General features: G+C 38.3%; 1 protein-coding gene across 1 annotated transcript in view; it reads right to left on the minus strand.

The window, feature by feature from the left end:
• The window catches only part of LOC115434550 (cadherin-23-like), a 219,508-nt gene that overhangs the window by 64,957 nt on the left and 130,455 nt on the right, over positions 1-24,096 (minus strand). Inside the window, exons 7-8 of the mRNA XM_030156586.1 lie at positions 9,844-9,956; positions 2,116-2,304 (exon numbers count right to left, since the gene is read on the minus strand). Coding sequence (XP_030012446.1) covers positions 2,116-2,304; positions 9,844-9,956 — 302 coding nt within the window. The remainder of the gene's footprint in view (positions 1-2,115; positions 2,305-9,843; positions 9,957-24,096) is intronic.

Genomic DNA, 24,096 nt, shown 5'->3' on the forward strand with positions numbered 1-24,096 from the left:
TTTTAATCAAACTTTGCTCCTTGTGAAACTTAACACTAACACACATCTGTGCAAATGTATGGAGGATTACTAGAGCGTGACGTTGTAATTTCCTCGTCTGCATTTTGCTAATGTTCAAAATTAAAAAGTGAAAGTGAAGTGAAACAAACGGCTTTTCGCTGCAAATGCTGGAAAATGATGGAATTAAAACGTGGAGAAAAACAGCTGTCTGCATAAAATACGAGGTCAATTTGAAAACCTGCAAAAAAAGAAACTGAATAATGTGTGTTTTTGAGGCTGCACTGTCATCAGCAGGTGGCGCTGTGGGGTACGTCACACATGGTTCTAATAATAAAGGCTTCTGTTGTTGTTTTCATCTGAAATAGTTGTTTAATTTATGCTTTTTCGTGGATGATACAGAGGAATAATTCAGTCTAAGGCACAGGTGTCAAACATGCGGCCCGGGGCCAAATCCAGCCCGCCAAAGGGTCTGATCTGGCCCCGTAGGATGAATCAGTGAAATACAAAAATGACACTGAAGATATTAATAGTCAAGAATGTTAAAACCATTTTAGGTCAGTTCAATCTAAAGTGGATTAGACTGCAAAAATATTATCAGAATAACCTATAAATAATGAAAATGGCATATTTTCCTCTTTGTTTTAGTAAAAAAAAAAAAAAAAAGGAAAATTAGGGAAAAAAAGTTACATTTACAGACTATCCTTTTACAAAAAATATGAATATCCTGAACAAATATGAACAATCTGAAATGTCTTAAGAGAAGTATGTGGAATTTTGTACAGTATTCTGCCTGTTACTACATCTTTAATTTGTGACAAATTTATAGATGATAAACTAAGGCGTAATATTGTTAACAATACACTTTTTTAAAAGAATTTTCAGGTTGTTCATATTTGTTCATGTAATGTTCAAGTACAGTTTGTAGATGTAAACATTTGCATAATGGAATTTTACTTTTTTCACTCAAAAACAGAAAACTTTGGAGTTGACACTGTTCATAAGTTCTTATCCTATTCTTTATATTATTTTCCTGGTTCGGCCCACTTTAGATCATATTAGGGTGAAGGTGGAACTGAACTAAAATGAGTTCGACAGCCCTGATCTATATGACAGACAGTGGGCCAGACCAGTAAAATAATACAAATAATAGGATAAGAACTTCTGAGTGAAAAAAAGTAAAATTCCGAAATGAAAATGTTTACATCTACGAATTGTACTTGAACGCAACATGAACAAATATGAACCACCTGCAAATTCTTAAGTAAAATAAGTCCAATATTAAACCTTAATTCATCATTTATACATATGAATCAAAACTTAGAGGTCACAGTGGATCTACAAATACACAAAACATTAAATAACAGGCAGAATATTATTAAAATTCCACATTCTTTTATTTAGAGATTTCAGGTTATTCACGTTTTTGTGGAAAAGGCTAGTCTGTAAATGTTCTTGTGTAATTTTGCTTTTTTTTTTTCCACAAACAAAGAAAAAATTACAGTTTTCATAATTTATAGGTTATTAAGTATTTTACTGGTCTGATCCACTTTAGAATGAATTAACCTAAAATGATTTGAACATCCTTGATTATTAATTTCTTCAGTCCCATTTCTGCATTTCACAAATTCATCCCAGAGGCCGGACTGAACCCTTTGGCGGGCTGGATTTGGCCCCCGGGCCACATGTTCGACACCTGTGGTTTATGCGAACTTGCAGTTGGAACAGTACTTGGGTCGCAACTGACGACGTTTCACAAAAATGCAAGAAAGGGAGAATAGACAAGAACACGTACTGAGAAACAGCCTCAGTTTCTGCGTTTTACCACAATCATAATACATACAGTACCTAGCATTAGCATTAGCATAGCATAAGCTAAGGGTTTGAATGAGTTTACACATTTATATCTGAGTTAGTTTCAGTTATTTACTCAGGTTGTTTGTTCAATTTCATAATTCAATGTTTTGTTTTTTTTTTGCACGAGAACAAACATTTGGAGTCGTCATTAATTCCAGGTTATTCTGTTATTATTGTACCGGTCCGACCCAGCTGATCTCAGACTGGGCTGAATGTGGAACCTGAACTTAAACGACCTCCACCGGTGTGCGCTAAACCCACCTCGTCCTTGTCTTCGGCCTGGATGAAGAGCGGCAGGGCGAAGCCAACCTGGGCCAGTTCGGTGATCCGGACCCGGTACTCGGAGCTGTTGAACTTGGGCGCGTTGTCGTTCTTGTCGATGAGCAGGATGGTGAAGGTGGTCTTCACCGTGGCCTCGGACGGAGAACGGTCGTCTTTCAGCTCCGTGGCCTTGAACAAACCACACACAGACACACCTGAGAACGGCGTTGTGGGAGGAGCCACTCGGCGCCAAATCAGTCCATCAAATTTATTCATATGGCACCATATCACAACAGAAGTTATCTCATGACACTTTATATTTAGAAGTTACTGACTTTGTGTGTTTCGCAAGTGTCTTCTACTTACATTGTCTACCATGTATGTGCAAAATATTTGTTTTCTTTCAAAACTTGGTGGGTGTGGCTTATATTCAGGTGCGGCTTATAGTCAGGTGCGGCTTATATGTACAAATATTTCTTTTCTTTTAAAATTTGGTGGGTGTGGCTTATATTCAGGTGCAGCCTATATATGTACAAATTTTTTTCTTTCAAAATTTGGTGGGTGTGGCTTATATTCAGGTGCCACTTATATAGGTATAAATATTTTTTTTTCTTTCAAAATTTGGTAGGTGCAGCTTATATTCAGGTGTGGCTTACAGTCAGGTGTGGCCTATATATGTACAAATATTTTTTTCTTTTAAAATTTGGTGGGTGTGGCTTATATTGAGGTGCGGCTTTTATTCAGGTGCGGCTTATATATGTACAAGATTTTTTTTTTCTTTTAAGATTTGGTGGGTGCGGCTTATATTCAGGTGTGGCCTATATATGTACAAATATTTGTTTTCTTTCAAAATTTGGTGGGTGCAGCTTATATTCAGGTGCGGCTTATATATGTACATTTTTTTTTCTTTTAAAATTTGGTGGGTGTGGCTTATATTCAGGTGCGGCCTATATATGTACAAATATTTGTTTTCTTTTAAAATTTGGTGGGTGTGGCTTATATTCAGGTGTGGCTTATATATGTACAAATATTTTTTTCTTTTAAAATTTGGTGGGTGTGGCTTATAGTCAGGTGTGGCTTATATATGTACAAATATTTCTTTCTTTTAAAATTCAGTGGGTGTGGCTTATAGTCAGGTGTGGCTTATATATGTACAAATATTTCTTTCTTTTAAAATTCGGTGGGTGTGGCTTATATTCAGGTGTGGCTTATAGCCTGGAAAGTATGGTAGTCACTTAATTGCATAACCGTTGTTTCTGATGACTTGACGGTCTAATCATTTTTTTCCTTCGACTCTATTTGGATAAGTGAATAAAAACGACGGGGGCAGAACAGAAGCAGGAGGACAGCAGCAGGTGTGGAGATGATCTGGGAAAACCTGACTATGGTATTTACAGCTGTTCATTTATCGGATCAAAAGGTGGACGGACTCCAAGCAATCATAGAAACAGGCTGAATGTGAGGGTTCAGGACGACACACACACGCACGCACACACACACACACACACACACACACCACGCGCACACACACACACACAAATGAGATTAGGAGAAAGGTACTCGATTGAGGAGAAGACACAATTACATCGTCCTCCTCTGGCGGAGTATTGAAGATGTGAAGGCTCAGAAAAAAAAAGAAAAAGTGTGAGAGCGATGGGATACGGGCGGCCGCGGGTCGTTTATTGACGGGAGCGTGTCCAGCGGCACTAGACGAGGAGGAGGAACAACCACGCCGAGCTCTGGCCAATCAAGGCAGTTTAGGTTCTCCGGTGGCCGCCGCCGCTGAATCATTTGACCTCCACCTTCACACGCTCAGCGCTATCTAAGCCTCCTGAAGTTGAGAAATTAGTTGTATTACGACGGCACACACAATCAATAGCAGCAGCAGGTAAGAAAGCAGAGGAGACCAAAGGCACCCGGCGAGAAAATCCATATCTTATAAATACAGTTTAGGCGCCATTTTTTCGTTTTGCAGCACTTTCACTTATTCTACTTTTCTTCTTTTTGTAATTATTGATTTCAATTAAAAAGACAGACGGAGGCCTGGAATATGTTATCAGTTCTAGTTTGTGTTAAAAGCCTGGATCCAGGTTTAATATTAAAAAAAAAAAAAAAAGAAATATATGGTGTAAGATGGTACAGAGTGGAGGTCAGGAGTTTAGAACCAGGTTAGAACCAGGTTAGAACCAGGTTAGAATAGAATAGAACAAAATGGCATTGAATAGTATAAAGCAGAATAGAACAGAACAGAATAAAATATATATATAAAAAAATAGAACAACAAAATAGAACAGAACAATACAGAATAGGGTAAAATAGAACAGAGGAGAACAAAATAGAAAAGAACAAAATAAAACAAATTATAACAAAAAATAACAGAACACAACAAAATAGAGTAGAACAAAACAGAACAGAATAGAATAGAATAAAATAAAACAGTACAAAATAACAAAAAATAAATAGAACAACAAAATAGAATTGAACAAAACCAAATAGAACAGAATATAACAAAATATAAAAAAAATATATACATAGAACACGACAAAATAGAATAGAACAAAACAGAATAGGGTAAAATAGAACAGAAGAGAACAAAATAGCAAAGAAGAAAATACAACACAACAAAATATTTAAAAAAAAAAAAGAACACAACAAAATAGAATAGAACAAAACAGAATAGAATAGAATAAAATAGAAAAGAACAGAATAGAATGGAGTTTTTAGGAGAACAATACGTCAGAAAAAAAGAATAGAGCCAATATAAACTTACAAAAACTAAAAAGTAAAAAAGAAAAATGGCATCTAAAATTTTACAAAAAATAAAACAATAGAACTAAAGTAAATAAAATTGGACATAAACTACAAATACAGATACAGAATTAATAACATTAACAGTATGCATATCTATAAGTACATAAAAAATTGTGCATTTATGTTTGAATAAATATTGAATTATTCTATTTTTCCGAGTCATCGCATAAATTACATCTGAGAAAAAAAATACTTCCAAGACTTCCATACATTTAGTTTCTTCCGAGGAGAAACAGGATGAAAATGTTCAATAGAATTATCGTTATTATTATTGTGTTCCTGTGGTTTTACTGCAGTTTTCTTTTGTCTTTATGGTTTTTCTTGTTCACATCGTCTGATAAATCACAGAAAATGTTCATTCTTTTATTGACTGATGTGTCACTGCGGTGTTTCTGTATCTTTACTTCTTGTTCCATCTTTTGACATTTCCTGTCTCGTTCCATCTTTTCTGTTTTTTTTCTTTTATACTATTTTTCTCTCGTCGTGTCTTTCACAATGTTTTCGTCTGGTTTCTTCAGCTTTCACTCAGAACCCAAAAATAAAACAAAACAGACTTTTCAACTGGAAAGAAATTGCATATTTACTGTAAAAATGTTGTATTATTTGTATTTTACCCATGTATTTATGTATTCATTGTATATTTTACATTATCTGGGATATTATTAATATGATAACATTGTACCACGTTCATCTGTACAAAAATTAAATAAAAATAAAAGTGTTGCAGACGTCATTAAAACCAAAACCATCCCAGAAAAAAAGTCAAGGAGTTGGGGTGAAAATGTTGGAGTAACTGGTCCAAAAACACCTCCACCCACAGGAAAGAAAGAGTATAATGTCTCTAAAGCCACGACTCCACACATGACTTTAAAAAAATTAAATTAAATTAAAAAGAGTAGTGCCCTTAGGTTTTACTGGTGAATCAGTTTAGCAGAGGATGACGAATAAGTTGATGATTTATTCATTTTTGTTCATTTTGTTCCTTATTTTATTTTTTTTTTTTTTTTTAAACTTTCTTTTAGGATTTTTTTTTGCTTAATTTTCTTAAATTATTTACCATTTTACAGCTTCTTCCATCCATCCATATTTTGTTCTGTTCTATTGTGTTCTGTTCCATTTTGTTCTATTCTCTTGTGTTTTGTTCAATTCTACTCTATCATATTTTGTTTGGATCAGTTCTGTTCTATTCTGTTCCATTTTGTTCTCTTCATATCTATTCTATTTTGTTCTGTTCTATTGTATTTTGTTCTGTTTTGTTCCATTATATTCTATTTTGTTGCATTCTATTGTATTCTATTTTGTTGTGTTCCATTTCATTCCATTGTATTTTGTTCTGTTTTGTTCTATTCCATTTTGTTCTGAACAGAATGGAATAGAACGAGACAGAGCAAAATACAATAGAACAGAACAAAATAGAATAGATATGAATAGAATAGAATGAAATGGAACAAAACAAAATAGAATGAAATGGAACAGAACAGACTAGAACGGAACAAAACAGAACAAAATAGAATGAAATGGCTCAGAACAAAATACAATGGAATGAAATGGAACATAACAAAATAGAATACAACGGAACAAAACAGAACAAAATACAATAGAATGCAACAAAATAGAATAGATATGAAGAGAACAAACTGGAACAGAACAGAACTGATCCATTTGTCCTGTTCTATTGTATTTTGCTGTTTTGTTCTATTTCATTCTATTCTATTCCATTTGTCTAAAGCTTGTCTTTGTCTAAAGTGTGACCCCAGAGCGTCATAACAAACATTAAAGGTGAAATTAGAACCATTTTCTACAACTATTCGGAGATTTCACATGAAAATGAATGTTATGGACAATTTCCGACCCCGTCTGTAATGTGACTTTTTAATAGGCAATGACTGCAGCTGAACGAGTAAATAAATGAGTTTAAAAAGGCGTTGGGATGCGGTGCAGGTGCTGTGGATTTGAGTGGACACGGCGTCAGAATCCACAGTGGAACACCAGGGTTACAGTGGAGAAAAAAAAAAAACACCTCTTTGATCGCAAATCTTTCCACTTTCAGCGGCTCTGGAAAATCCATTTCACGCACCCTCTCACACCCTGTGGGAAGCAGAATGTGTACAGTAGAACAGATGACGAACAGGAATAACGGGTGGACGGTGGGGGGGGGGCAGGACTAGGACGTTCAAAAGCCAACTGAGGTGGATTGAATGAAGGGATGGAACCAGTCAAAGGCTGAGATGAAGCACAGAAACCTACAGAAGAGGCCTGAACACTGAGGATGTTCTGGTCCAGTTCCTGACAGACCAGAGGACACCAGGCTCTGAAGGAAACACCACCAACGTGGACTGCTGAGTTCTGGGGAGGTCTTTACCCATTTAAACCTTTTCTGCCTTCTACCCTCTCCTGCACAATGGTGTTACTTGCATGAAAATTGTTTTTTACATTTTTTCCTCTTGCTGTTTATGTGTCTGACGCACCACTAGGGATGGGAATCGTTAAGAAATTAAAGATTCCGATTCCATTATCGATTTTGCTTATCGATTCTCATTGGGAATAAGAGTACAAACGGGTGTGTTTGCATTAAATGTCTTATATTTCCATCTGCACAGAAAATATAACATATACAGTATATGAGAGAGAGAGGAGAGAGAGAGAGGAGAGAGAGAGAGAGAGAGAGGAGAGAGAGAGAGAAGAGAGAGAGAGAGAGAGGAGAGAGAGAGAGAGAGGGAGAGAGGAGAGAGAGAGAGAGAGAGAGAGAGAGAGAGAGAGATATCAGGTGGCTGTGTGAACCTCTATTTCCCACAATACACGTTGCGACAAAACTCCTCAGATGCCCACTTCCTCCTGGCTCTGTTTGTAAACACATGGAACTAAAACTGTTCATCGTGATGCAAAAGATTCAGGTGAGTAATGACAGACGAACAGATTCATGATACTGAGGTTATGACTGAGGTTTGACAGATCTGAGGAAAAATTGGTCGCGAAAGTCTCCCACACCTTTAACTTCATAGTCTTTTCACTATTGGCTGCGAGTCTTGGATTCATCTGTACTGTTTTCTTTTATCCCTTTTTCTTTTGTTTTGCCACTGTTTTTGTCTGTTGGGGCATTTTGCCAGGTCATCATTGTAAATGAGAAGCTGTTCTCAAATGACTTTACCTGATAAAATAAATTATTATTATTATTATTATTATTCCATACTTTCCAGGCTATAAGCCGCACCTACCAAATTTCAAAAGAAAAGAAATATTTGTACATATACAGGGTGGGGAAGCAAAATGTACACTGAACATTTAGTTGTTTTTTCTCAGCAGGCACTACATCAGCGGTTTTGAACCCAAACATATATTGATGTCATAATCATACCTAACACTATTATCCATACCTTTTCAGAAACTTTTGCCCATATGAGTAATCAGGAAAGCAAACGTCAGAGTGTGTGATTTGCTGAATGCACTCGTCACACCAAAGGAGATTTCAAAAATAGTTGGAGTGTCCATAAGACTGTTTCTAATGGAAAGAAGAGAATGACTATGAGCAAAACTATTACCAGAAAGTCTGGAAGATACTATTAAAGAAGAATGGGAGAAGTTGTCACCCCAACATTTGAGGAACACTTGCGCAAGTTTCAGGAAGCGTGTGAAGGCAGTTATTGAGAAAGAAGGAGGACACATAGAATAAAAACATTTTCTATTATGGACATTTTCTTGTGGCAAATAAATTCTCATGACTTTCAATAAACTAACTGGTCATACACTGTCTTTCAATCCCTGCCTCAAAATATTGTACATTTTGCTTCCCCACCCTGTATAGTCCGTAGGTGTCCACGTTGTAACATGAGATATTTACACAGAAAGATGGTAAACAGACAGATGATTTAAATATTTATTTCCATCCCTTCACTGCTTTTTTCCAAATAGTGGCTGGAACATGGCAGTAACACTGCAGGAACAGGCTGGTTCAAAAACCCAGAAAAGTCATTGATTGCACTCTTCATCTTCCTTCTGCTCATTAAACCAGTGCAGTCGTCTTCTTCAGTTGAACATCCTCAAAGGCTCCGTCACACTCCTTCTACGTCTCTCTTCTGTTGTCTCTTCCGTGCTGCAGCTCTATTTCCTTCTTTACAGACACATCCATTGGTTTGAACTTCAAAGCTGCATCGTATGCATTTCTTTGTGTGTTTTCCATGATGAGGGTTTGTGCAAAATGATCATTAAGTTCAGCTTCAAACTCCTCTTCATCACCTCTTCCACCTGTCTGTCTCTCTCTTGCGCTTCCTGCTAGAGCGCCCCCTGGAGGACGTTAGCCCCTAAAAATCTATACTTGAGCTGCATCGCTGTATAAGCCGCAGGGTTCAAAGTGTGAGAAAAAAGTAGCGGCTCATAGTCCGGAAAGTACGGTAATAATAAGTGTATTGCATGTACCTAATTGTATACGTCAGGTTTTTCAAGAAAATAAATATCCCACTGATCATGTAGAGGGCTTCAAAACTCATGGATCAGATATGATACGTTTGGCGTTACAGGGTTAAATTCCAGACTTTCATATGCATAACCTAATGTGTCGGCCTAGTAGTCAGTTTTATATCGAATGTATGATGTGGTGGTGAACCCTCCCAGTGAAAAACTACAACTGTTGTGTCACTGTCCAAATATGTCTGAACCTGAGTGTACGTAGTCGTCCATCTGAGACTGAATCCAAATAAAAACAGTGGAATACGTCTGTGATCAGAGGTGGGGGGGGGTGGGGGGGGTTCAGCTGCTCTTCTGAACGTATATAAACCCCATACGTGGCTCCGTGCTCTGGTTTAATACACCATCACATCAAAGCTCCCTCTTGATCCACAGGAGAAACAGGTTTTCGATCAGCGACGGAGGCCCATCCACCCCCCTGCCTGCAGAACACCCCTCCCTCCCTCGCCGTCTCACCTTCACAGTCAGAGTGAATCCTGCTGAGTACAGTGGGTTTTCTCGGTCCAACTGTCCGCTCACCGTCAGGGATCCGCTGATGTAGTCCAGGTTGAACACACTGTTGGTGTTCCCTGGATGGAGACACAGAGGAGAGTGTGTGAGGGACGCCGCGCACGGGCATTATGGGTAATTGTTCCAACCCAAAAGGTGAAACATATTTACAAAGGACACCAGGAGTCAAGGAGTATAATTCAAAAGAACATATTTTATTGTATTGCATTTATTTTCATTCTTCATTGATTCTCTTTTGTTGAAAACAAGCTGATTTTAATTGAGCTGAATCAAAACCCATTTTAAACCCCGTGCCCAAAGTAACAGAAGAAAAGACCAGAGTGGACCGGCAAAATAAACATATGGACAGGCCAACCCCATACAGGGCCGTAGAAGCTGCCAGCGCACCGCTACCCTATCAAAAAAAAAAAAAAAAAAAAAATCAAACCACAAAATAAGTCCTAACGAAAGAAAAACGAAAACAGGACGTCCGGATCCATCTGGCCAAACAAAAAGAGAAAAGCTAACAAATTGGCCACCTCTTAAAAAACACACAAAATACGTAATATTTTACAAAAATTTTATCAAGGTAAAAAAAATAAGAGTGCAATAATCACCCAAAAGTGTAAAGTAAGAATTATAACAAAAAACCCACAAAAGACAAAAGGGGGGAAAAATAAAGGTGCGTCAGAACATAACAGTAATACACCACAGATGGGCATTATGGGTAATACACCGCAGACGGGCATTATGGGTAATACACCGCAGACGGGCATTATGGGTAATACATCGCAGACTGGCATTATGGGTAGTACACCGCAGACGGGCATTATGGGTAATACACCGCAGACGGGCATTATGGGTAATACACCACAGACGGGCATTATGGGTAATACACCGCAGACGGGCATTATGGGTAATACACCACAGACGGGCATTATGGGTAATACACCACCACCTGAGCAGGCCTGAGCTCCGGCGTGTGCGCGGCTTCATCTAATATTGATGCGTCTTCCGTCCACCGTCTCCGTCTCCTGTCCTGCCTTGGGCTGACCCCCCCACCCCTGCACCACCTCCCATCATGCATCTGTTTCATCTGCCAGAGCTTTTTCTGTGTCAGCTTCCTCTTTTCTCTTCAGTCTTTTTTTTTTTTACTGAATATGCACCAGGGTTAGAGTCAGTTCACATTCTCACTATTTCAGTTGCATTTGAATTAAAGTAGAACTGAAAGAGGCAGAAAACTGCAGCCTCACTAGGGCTGTGTATGGGCAAGAGTCTGACAATATGATACAAATTACAACACTAGGATCAAGATACAATATATCATGATACTGTTAAAAAGGCAATTTTTTGTTTGTTTCTTTTTTTTTAAATGATTATTTCCTTGAAGAATTGAATTCCACCAGAAATCTGCACAAATACTAAACACATTTGTATTTGATCCCAACAGGATCTAATGTTCTATCACAAAATGTTCAAACTTTGTTCAAACTGAAATTCTGTTTTACAGACATTCCAGTTTCAGATCCTGTTCAAATGTTCAGATTCTATTAGTTCACAACTAACATCAGAACAAGATTTAAGTTCAATCCAAACAAAGGAACTAACATTATTCAATAAAAGAGTGTGAAATAATAATAAATAAAATACAAACAAAAAATTAAAAAACAAAAATGAACCTCCACAATATCTGCACTTGAATAAATACCTCAAAGTATCGATACAGTACTTTAAATATTGATACAGTATTGTGAAATAAAATATTGTGATATATTGCAGAAATGGTATTTTCTTACAGCCCTAAGCCTCAGACAGACGGCATCAAAAAGGATTAGACCAGGGGTGTCCGACACATGGCCCGTGGACCAAACCAGCCCGCTAAAGGGTCCGATCCAGGCCATGGGATGAATTTGCAAAATACAAAAATTACACTGAAGATGTTAACAATCAAAGGTGTTGAACCAATATGATGTAAAGCAGGGGTGCCCAAACCTGGTCCTCCAGTGCTACTGTCCTGCATGTGTTCCATGTTTCCCTCTTCCAGTACATCTGATGGTCATTGTCAGGCTTCTGCAGAGCTGATGATCGGCTGATCATTTGAATCAGGTGTGTTGGAAGAGGGACACATCTAAAACATGCAGGATAGTGGCTCTCCAGGACCAGGGCCCGTATTCCTACTGATTCTTAGTGCAGAGTTGCTCCTAGTTTCCAAAGTCTAAGAAAATTCTTAGAATCATGATGTTTTCTCAGAATTTCCCCTAAAAATGCAGAGTAGATCCTAGTAAAGATAAAAGCTGTTCCTACAGAATCCTAACCCTTAAGAGAGCTCCGAAGGTCAGATCTGTTCAGAGCAGGAGGACGACTTTTAAGGGGAAGAGGAGTTCCTTCAGCAGAGGACCAAATGGAAGAGGCAGGAGGAGAGTCTGCCAACACTGGATGACAGGGAATTCATTCAACGCTACAGATTGCACTGTTAAAAAAAAACAAAACTAAAAAATTGTGTTATTCCAGCAGCAGGGGTGCTGAAAAAATATTGTTAAATGACGGAAAATAACCATCTCATGAAAATACAGTAATTTTCCGTAATTAAAATACAGTTTTTTGCCCTAACTTTACATGGGATTTTGCATATTTTTTTTATTTTTTACTGTTTAATAAAGAATATTTACATGTATTAAAAGAATCAAATTCCCTATAAATATATATATAAATAATTTTCAGTGAGACTCAGTTGTCCAATCCACTGATAAAAACTGTATTTGGACAGTTTATCAGTGCTTATACATGTTATACATTCACAAAAATACATTTATTCAACATTTTTGTTGTGAAACCTCCTGTAATTACACAAGATATTTGTCAATTAACAAACAAGTCTGGTTCAACTGACAGAACTAATACTTCTGTTACAGTTAATTGTCAGTAATTTTATCTCATTTTATTTATTTTTTACAGTATTAAACTTGAAATTAACAGTTTAATCTCATGAATAGAAAATGCGTGAAATTACGATACATTTGCAAATGTATTTGAACTATTTTTCAGTGGAGAAAAAAAAAGTCTTAAAAAAATGGAAATTTTATGGTTATTCAATGTTAGTTTTTTGTGTTATTTTACATTTGACATGTAAAATCACAGTCTATTTTTATCATTTCATAGATATTTTTCCTGTATCTTAAAAACACAGGAAAAATCTGTAAAATAAACAGTAAAAATTCTGTTAAATTACAGATTTTTTTTTACAGTGTGCCAATTAATATGAGCAAATAAATAGAACTATCACTATGTGAATACTGTGCAGGTGGGCCTGAGTTTTTTCACACATTTTGTCGATAATTTTAAAGTATATCTCACTATTCACTGAACAGATATTTTCTTTTATGTGAAATATTATTTACAATTCCACAGTCTTCATCAGATTAGATTCTGTGATTCAGTTTATCCATTGGAGGGTCCATCCTTTGCCCATTATCACCAAAAGTATAGTTTTTTTCTAGCTTTTAGGATCAACCAATCACAGCTTTTGAAATGATGACTCATGCCTAGTAACTGGGTGGACCACACCTCCTCACTAACAGGAGTTTCTGTCCGTTCCTGCTCAGAGTTCTCAGACAGTGTTCTGGAATCACTCCTGAGCTCAGACTCCTTACTAGGAATTTTTAGGTGAAGTTAGGAGCTCAGAGGATTCTCAGAATGTGTAGGAATACGAGCCCAGGTTTGGGCACCCCGATGTAAAGTAACATTATAGAATAACCTGTAGAGAATGACTCCACATTTTACAGTGAAAAAAATTACATTATGCCTATAAATGATGGCAATTCCAAATTTTTCCTCTTTGTTTTAGTGCAAAAATAACAATATTCATTCATTCATTCATTTTCTGAACCCGCTTTATCCTCACTAGGGTCACGGGGGTCGCTTGGAGCCTATCCCAGCTACATAGGGGCGAAGGCGGGGTTCACCCTGGACATTTCACCAGTTCATCGCAGGCTGAACATATAGAGACAAACAATCACTCTCACATTCACACCTATGGGCAATTTAGATTAACCAATTAACCTATTAGTGCATGTGTTTGGATTGTGGGAGGAAGCCGGAGTACCCGGAGAGAACCCACGCAGACATGGAGAGAACATGCAAAAATAACAATAAATACTAAAAATATTTACATTAAACTATCCTTTAAAGATGAATAAAATGAAGAACCTGAACAGTGTAATTTTAACAACACTCTGCGTCAGTTTATCATTTCCACATGTGCAGTATAACCTACAGATCACAGTGGATCTACAGACACAAAAACATTTAATCACAGGCAGAATATTGGCACAATTACACTGATTTTTCATAAGACATTTCAGGTTGTTCATGTTATTCCCTTTTTTATAAGGATAGTTTGTAGACTTTTTTAAACACTATAACAAAGACAGAACGTCCTCCCAGGTTATTCTGTTCTTGTTGGACTGCTCTGACCCACTGCAGATCACACTGGGCCTGATGTGGAACTGGAAATAAATTGACTTGGACATCCCTGACGTAGATTAATGCAAATCTTGTCAAATCGCTTCTAAAACGTCTGTGAATCACTTTTATTCTGAAGCGCTTCTCTTTTGCCGTTCGCACACTGTGGATTTCTCCCGAACGTCGCCACTTTGCACGCACCGATGAATTCCATTAAGTTAGTTCTAGTCCATGAGCTCCTTCAAAGAGCAGCGGTTCAGATTAGAGCGTTCACTCACTGTTCTCATTAACAGCTTCAGTGTGTCTGCTGCCCCGCTTCAATTACACACCTTCAAATATTACACTCAGACCCTCTGCAGACCCCTCCTCATACTTCTGGAGTCCCTCTCTTCCTCTTCATATTATCCTCCCTCTGTTCACTTTCACTGTTTCCTCTCCTCTCATCACCTGTGGCCGTCCTCGGATAATTACCCCCCCCCCCCCCAGCACATGGAGAGCAACAAAAACACAGCCCCGCCTCCACTGACATCTACTGCCCCGCCTCCACTGACATCTACTGCCCTGCCCCCTGATGCATCTACTGCCCCACCTCCACCGTCATCTACTGCCCCACCTCCACTGGCATCTACTGCCCCACCTCCACCGTCATCTACTGCCCCACCTCCACTGGCATCTACTGCCCCACCTCCACTGACATCTACTGCCCCACCTCCACTGACATCTACTGCCCCACCTCCACTGGCATCTACTGCCCCACCTCCACCGTCATCTACTGCCCCACCTCCACTGGCATCTACTGCCCCACCTCCACCGTCATCTACTGCCCCACCTCCACTGGCATCTACTACCCCGCCTCCACTGACATCTACTGCCCCGCCTCCACTGACATCTACTGCCCCGCCTCCACTGACATCTACTGCCCCGCCTCCACTGACATCTACTGCCCCGTCTCCACTGTCATGTATTGCCCCGCCCCTCATACACCTATTGCCACACCTCCACTGTCATCTACTGCCCCACCTCCACTGGCATCTACTGCCCCACCCCGATACATCTACTGCCCCATCCTTAAAACATCTACTGCCCCGCCCCCAAAACATCTACTGCCCCGCCTCCACCGTCATCTACAGCCCCGCCCCCACCTTCATCTACAGCCTCGCCTTCATTGTCATCTACTGCCCCGCCCCCACTGTTATCTACAGCCCCACCCCCAGATACATCTAGTGCCCCACCTCCACTGTTATCTAGTGCCCCACCCCCACTGTTATCTACAGCCCCACCCCCTGATACATCTAGTGCCCCACCTCCACTGGTATCTACTGCCCCGCCTCCACTCCAGTGTTCCTGAATTGAAGCTTCTTTGTGCGTCACAACAAGCGTCCGTGTGAAACAACAGTGGAACTAATGTTTAACAGCAGAGAAATGAAGGAAACAAAGCTTTGATTCAGGAGAACTGTGGATGAAGGATTTTTTTTCCCATCACTTTGAGTCGATTAATGGTTTCAGCTCTAATTTCCATGATCTAAATCAGAAAAAGGACATAAATGTGATGCGTGTTGGGTCCATGACATCACTTCAGATCATCTCACAGGTCGTCTGATTGTTCTAAAACCAACTATTTCCACAGAATAATGAGCTGCAGCCTCTGGTCTCCCTTAAACACCCAAAGGCTAAGATGCATTTACAGCCAGACTGAGCTCATGTTTTGGTTTCATTTTGGAAAATTAAATTCAAATATTACCATTCGAAGTTTTCCTTTAGCCTGGGGTTTTTAAGGGAGAAAAAACACCCCCGAGGCTGCAGCTCTTTTCATGGATTTACCACAGAATTCAAGACATTTGTCCTTTTCAGTTTGTCTGTTTTCCTGAACATCGGTGCAGTCGTTTCTGTGGCACAAACACAGAAAAACTAAAACCGTCAAAAACCTTTTTAAGCGGAGATCATTAAAATATCTCATATCTCAGAAACGGCATATTCTGGTACAGCCGAAAAACATTCATGAAACGTAGAAGAAAAACAGTTCAATAAGACGACGTCCCAGTTATTTCAAGTCAAAGATGATGATTAACCCTTTACGCACACAAACTTTCAATACTGAATCAAACAGACCATAACTCCAGATAAGAGTCGTCACATCAATGCTGTAGAAGATGACAGTGTTTCCATGGTAACTACGCAGCCTCTGAACGTCCAAATGGTCATATCTGATGACAATGAAAAGACGACAAACTGTATTTTACACCAATTATTTACATGTATTGACAGGATTAATGGATCAGCAGGTATTAAACAGTTTAGATCAGTAGATAATTTTGGTTTCCGGTGGATGTTTGTGTTTTTAAAGGTTAAATTGCGCTCTACGTACCAGCGTCATCTCAAACTTCCTCCACAAACTCCTCAGGGAACAGACAGCAGTGACCTCCAACACAGACTCCACTAACTTCCATCTAATTAATTTAATCTGCACCAGCTGGAGCCAACTGAAGACCCACTGAAACTGGGATTTGAACTCAGCGCTGCCCCCTGGTGTTCAAAACCAACATGTGCTCTACTCTGAGTCCCAGTGCAGAATGATCCCACTAAATAAATAAATAAACCAACTGTCCATGCTCATGCTTTGGCTAAACACCGAGTGTGTCCTGTAATAAAAGCTGCAGGTGGTTTAGGAAACACTTCAACTGGGAAGAGTTTGGGCACAATCAGTATTTACAGGGATCCTACCACTGGAAAAAGTCTAAATCTTACCAAGTGTTTTTTTTTTTTTCTCATTTGTAGTCAAAATATCTCATCACACTTAAAATAAGACATAATTCTAGGATTCTGGGAGTCACAAAATTTTTGCCAGTGTGGTCGTGAAATGGGTCATAAACTAAGCTCTAAGTCAGGGGTTTCAAACTCATTTCAGTTCAGGGGCCACATACTGTACTGCCTAATATGATCTAAAGTGGGCCAGACCAGTAAAATAATATAAATAATAAGATAAGAACTTATAAATAATGTCAACTCCAAAGTATGTTCTGCAGTTTTGAGTGAAAAAAGTCAAATTCCGTAATGAAAATGTCTACGAACTGTACATGAACGTAACATGAACAAATCTGAACCTGAAATTCTTCAGAAAAATCAGTGCAATTTTAACAATACTAGGCCTCAGTTTATCATTTACACATGTGCATCACAACTTACAGATCACAATGGATCTACAAATACACACATTTAGTAACAGGCAGAATACTGGTACAATTCCACGTACTTCTCTTCAGGAATTTCATGGTTATTGACACTTTTTTGCAAAAGGCTAGTCTGTAAATGTAAACATTTTTGTGTAGAGAAAAATCTGTAGTTTTTATTATTTATAGGTTATTATGATAGTATTCTACTGGTCTGACCCACTTGTGATTGAATTGACTTAAAATGATTTGAACATCCTTGATTGTTAGTATCATCAGTGTAATTTCTGCATTTCACAAATTCATCCTAGGGGCTGGATTTGGCCCCCGGGCCGCATGTTTGACACCTGTGCTCTAAGTCATCTTAAAACGTTCTTAAAAAGTCTTACATTTAACTTGTACAAACCTGTACACTAGAAAAAATCCAAATCTTACCAAGTGTATTTTTCTCGCTTTAAATATCTCATCACACTTAAAATAAGACATAATCACCTAAAGAGGAACTTTTCAGTGAGATATAAGAGCTGATTTACAGACACTAGATCTGGAAAATCTGATTTCAAGAAATCTTACCAACATAATTTTCACTTGTTCCGTAGGCAGATTTTTTTTTTCTTAATGATAAATAATATTGATCTTAATAATACAGATGTTTATGTTTAATTCAAGCGAAAAAAAAAAAAAATCTACCAGTGGAACAAATGAAAATTATCTTGGTAAGATTTCTTGAAAATAAAGACTTTCCAGATCGATTGTCTAAAAATCCGTTCTTATATCTCAGGTGATTTTGTCTTATTTTAAGTGTGATGAGATATTTGGACTAGAAATGACAAAAACACATATGGTAAGATTTAGATTTTTGCAGTGAAACACCATTAATATAGATTAAAAATTAAGGATATTTAACAGACAACAGATCTGGCAAATCTGATTTCAAGAAATCTTACCAAGATAATTTTCACCTGTTCCATTGGCAGATTTTTGAATTAAGCAAAAAAAAAAAATCTGCCAATGGAACAACTGTTGTTATTATTATTATTATTATTATTATTATTATTATTATTATTATTATTATTATTATTATTATCATCATTATTATTATTATATTTTGTATTGTTTGTTTTTTGCACTATCTTTATGCATGTACACTAAACTAATTCTAATAATTTTAACATCCTTTATTATTAATATTTCTGTGTAATTTTGTATTTTACAAACCCATCCCATGGGCTGGATTGGACCCTGTTGGGGGGGCCGGGTATGGTCCACAGGCCTTATGTTTGCCCCCCTGGTCTAGTTCAGTGTAAATGTACTTTGTGAAACTGTTACTTTCCCAGACTTCCTTTTTGGATGTCATCAGCGCTCGCTCCACCCCTCCCTCCTCCGTCCACCTTTTGGCCTCAATCCGGGATAATTACCCAAAGGCGGTCCTGCGCCCCCCCACCCCTCCCCTCGGTAGTCTATGCCCCCTCCCTCCCCTCCATCCCAGACCAGGTACAGGCGGAGCGGGGAACACAGGCTGCGGGTTAATCTGTTGACCCCAGCAGTTGTTCGCCGTAGACTTCCCATCTGAACGCCGCCCCCCAGAGCCTGGACCGAGTCATTACTGGAAACTATCGCAGGAACAGTGAGTCTTAAACCTTCAAAGAGCGGCACAAAGGTCACAGCGTGACCTCTGAACAAAAGAAAATGTACAAACACAGGTGAACGTAAAGGGACGTGGAGGTCTGCAGGTCCACTGAACATTAGTCCACCTCCAGGACCCGGGTCCAGGTCCTTCTGACCCTCTACAGTCCAGTCCAACAGGATCAGAACACGTAAAGTTTACCTGAGCAGAACATCTCAGATCTGGGTACAGTTCAGATCACAGCTTCACTGTTTACATCAGAGGTGTCAAACATGCGGCCCGTGGGCCAAAACCGGCCCGACAAAGGGTCCAATCCGGTCCAGGGGCTGAATTTATGAAATGCAGAAATTACACTGAAAATATGAACTGAAATATGAATGGGGTCAAAATCCTTTTAGTTCAGGTTCCACATACAGAACAATTTGGTTTAGTTTGTCTTTGTTTTAGTGAAAAACAAAACAAAACAAAAACTAAAATTACATTAAAAAGTTTACATTTACAAACGATCATTCACACAAAAGTGAATAACCTGAAATGTAAATGTAATTGTTACTAAATGTTTTGTGTATTAGTAGAGCTGTAAGGTGTGATCTGTACATTATAATGGACATGTGTAAATGATAAACTGAGGCAGAATATTATTACATTTGCACTTATTTACATCACATTCTTTTCATTTGAACCAAAAATCTAAAAATCTAATTGCCTTCACCACTCTTCCAGCTCACAGACTAATACTTCTGAAATGGAAAGATAAACAACCTCCAACATTTAAATCTGGGTTTCTGGATCTTTTACATCATTTAACGTTGGAAAAAATTAGATATCCTATAAGATGTGCCAGTAAGTTTTTCAGTACCTGGCAACCTGTTGTGAATCACATAAAAGAAGTCGATCCTTCACTTATTCCACAGTAGTCTGATTAATATGAGTCTGTGACTAATATCTGAGTTCCTTATTTTTTATTTATCATTATTATTATTATTATTATTATTATTATTATCTTTTTTATGGTGCAACAGGGTGGGAATGTTCATGGGTTTGGGTATAAAAAAAAAAAGAAAAACTGTATTATGCTTTTCTGGATGACTCAGTATGTATTAAAAACACTTTGAACAAAAGTTGCATTTATTTTTCTTAAGAGATTTCAGGTTGTTCATGTTACTTCCATTTTTTAAAGGATACTTTCTAGCTGAAAACATTTTAACAATGTACTTTTACATTTTTCACTCTAAAGCTGAGAGAAAAGTTTGTAGTTGTCATTATTTGTAAGTTACTATGATAGTATTTTGTTGGTCTGAAGTGCCTTAGCTCATATTGGTCTGAATGTGGAACCTGAACTACAGTAATTTTGACATGATTGGTTGTTAATGTCTTCAGTGTAATTTTTGCATTTAACAAATTCATCCCAGAGGCTGGATGCATGTTTGACACCTGTAATCTACATGATCAGTAAATTAAATATAGGAAAATACCTGATTTTAACTAAAAAATGTTAAATCCAGACCATAATTATAATAAATGGTGGAAAATCACTTAAGAAAGGTTAAATATAGAGAAAAACTCATTCAGGCACTGGGTGTTTATTAGGGGTGTGTATTAGCAAGAATCACAATACTAGGACCACAATACGATATATCACAATATATCAAGATACTGTTAATAAAATGATACATTTTTGTTTTGTTTCTTTTTGTAAAGGATTATTTCCTGGAAAAAACTTATAGTGCAGCATTTGGATAAATAAAATTTTAACATGTGGCTTCACCCATACAAAAAAAAGAAAAAAAAAACCCAAAAAAACAAAACAAATAAATAAATAAATAAAGTTTTGCAAACGTTACAGTTTAAGATCCTGCTTAAATGTTCATATTCTATTGTGAAAAGAATCCATAGTGTTCAGTCCTTGACTCATCCAACATTAGAACATTATTTCTGTGCATTCACAATAAAAAAAACCCAAACATCTGCCTCTTTCAGACAATAAAAAGTGCTTTTAGGATGATTGGATTATCAATTATTTAACAAAACAGTGTTATCAATTTAAAAAACTACCTTTATGACCTGCAGTATCACAATAGTACTTTTGTAGTAAACAAACAACACAACAAAATACCCATGTGAATACAGAAATAAAAAAGTTTGAAAAACAAAAAACAAAAATGAACCTCTGCCATGTCTGCATCTGAATAAATACTTTTTAATATTGATACAGCATTGTGAAGTGAAATATCGTGATATATTGCGATACCGATATTTTCTTACACCCCTGGTGTTTATGGGTTAAAAACAATCTGAATAAACTGACAGAACACTGACAGAACATTTCCGAGGTCGACCCCGATCGGCGCCTGTTTCGGTTAAAACGCCATCAGGGACTGGCCGCCCCCTCGCTGTGGACACCTCGCCTCATAATTGGTTTATGGGCTTCAGTGGCCCGACCGCAGCACCAGCCTCCAACGACAGCCGCTCGTTACCCGGACGACCGGCCGAGCAGGGAGCGGCGGGTACGAAGGAGCGTGATCCGAAGAGGCCTGGAGTCACCGTGGAAACGACAGTGAGTCCCAGGTCTGAGGAGGAGGACGGAAGCATGTTCTAATGACGGATAAAAGCTGTTCCACTGATGGAAACAACAGCGCTGTTACATCCACGGAGTGAAAACGCCACCTCGTGCACATGAACGAACACTGGAAATGTAACAAAAATAACCACACTTCTAATTGAACTGAATTGTAACCATTAAAGACCCAAACATTAACTGTCAATCAAAACCATCTACTGATCTAAACTGTTTAATACCTGTTGATCCACTAATCCGATCAGTACATGTCAATAATTGGTGTAAAATACAGTTCTTCATCTTTTCATGGTCATCAGATATGACCCATGTGGACGTTCAGAGGCTCCGTAGTTACCATGGAAACACCGTCATCTTCTACAACGTTGATTCACCAGTCAAACCCATGGAGTTGGATCAGTGACAGTGGATGGACACACTGGGTTCATGTTCAGTTAATGAGATTTGACTGAAAAAGTCACTTTTTTTCCTCAATTTTCCATGTTTCTGAAATAATAACCCTCAACTTTACTCGGAAGTTTTATGAACATCTACATCAGGGCTTTCAAACTCATTTCAGTTCAGTTCCACATTCAGCTAAATTTGATCTGAAATGGGCCGAACCAGTGAAATGATAACAGAATAATACAGAAATAATGTCAACTGCAAACTTTTCTCTATGTTTAAGAGCAAAAAAAACCAAACATTTACATTATGAGCAGGTTTACATCTACAAACTATCCTTTCAAACAAAGTGAGTAACATGAACAAACTGAAAAAATAAGTGTAATTTTAACAATATTCTGCCTCAGTTTATCATTTACACATTTACATTATAATATAAAAAATACACAAACATTTAGTAACAGGCAGAATATTGTTAAAATTGTACTTAGTTCTCTTAAGACTTTCATTTTTTTGTGAAATTATACGAAATAAATAAATATATGAAAATATTCATTAGGCCTGTAGCGGTCCACATACTGAACCGAGCCGTTTCAGTTCACACCTGTTCGGTTCGGTCCACAGCTGAACCCAAACGGCACAGAATGATGAGAAAAAGAAAAAGGAACGAAAGAAGTTGTCGATGCGGAACTTTAAATCCACAAAAGTTCCACACGGACATATTGAAAGAGCGCACATTGACGTGAAATATGAAAAAGCAGCTGATATAAGGTTAAAAAAAAACAACACAAATTATGTGAACCTGGAAGAACAGACTGCAGACCCTCCAGCATCATCCAGTCCATGTCTGGACCAGTTCGGTTTCAGTGAAGACAACACCAGAAAGAGACGATAAGACCAACGCTGTTTGGCCCCGAGGAACTACAGTAGTTCTAGAAACACTGACACTGGCTCTGTCTGTCTGTCACAACACACACACCACACAACACACACAACACACACACACACACACACACACACACACACACTCACAACCCACACACACACACACACACACAACTCACACCACCACACACACACCCCTGTATACAGAGGAATAGAACCCAGGAGTTGGACGGTGAAAGTAAATAAAGTTCACGCTAACATTATTTATGGACCCCCCCCCCCCCAGCTCCTGTATTCCTGTTTTTCTATATTCTACTGTCTCCAAAAACTGGGGGAAAAATGTTCAAAAATTCATAAATGCATTAAAGACATTTTGAGGGGTTTTCTTTCTTCCTGTACCGAACCAGACAAAAAACAAACCATGGCATTCAAAAGCACAAACGTACTGAACCGAAAGTGTTGTGTACCATTACAGGCCTAGTATTTACATTTACAAAGACAAACATGTGGAGTTGTCATTATTTCTGTTACTATGATAGTATTATACTGGTCTGACCCACCTGAGATTGAACTGGTCTGAATGTGGAACCTGAACTAAAAGGACTGTTCATACCCTTGCTGTTAATACCTTCAGGTAGAGCGGGTCGTCCAATAACCAAAGGGTTGGCGGTTCGAGTCCTGCTCTGTCCATGTGCTGTTGTGTCCTTGGGCAAGACACTTCACCCCCCTTGCCTCCAGTGCTGCTGCTCACACTGGTGTATGAATGTGTGATGTTTGGTGGTGGAGGGGCCGTAGGCACAGATTGTCAGCCATGCTTCCATCAGTCTGCCCCCCCCCCCCCCCCAGGACAGCTGTGGATACAGATGTAGTTTACCACCACCAGAGGGAGAATGTGAGAGCGAATGAATAACACTGGTCAACAACAAATGTATTGTTTCAGTTTTTTGAGCTGATTTAGGATCATTTTGGTGCTGAATCCAAAAATCACATTCATTTTGCTCAATCAGGTCAACTTTCTGAACTATGCTACATATTGGCTTTTGAACATTTTTGCTTATATTTATGGGCATTTTCACATCATATGATACAAAATTATTTCATATTTCTTGCAATAAACA

This window comes from Sphaeramia orbicularis, chromosome 15 (assembly GCF_902148855.1).
Source record: "Sphaeramia orbicularis chromosome 15, fSphaOr1.1, whole genome shotgun sequence".
Taxonomy (NCBI): Eukaryota; Metazoa; Chordata; class Actinopteri; order Kurtiformes; family Apogonidae; genus Sphaeramia; species Sphaeramia orbicularis.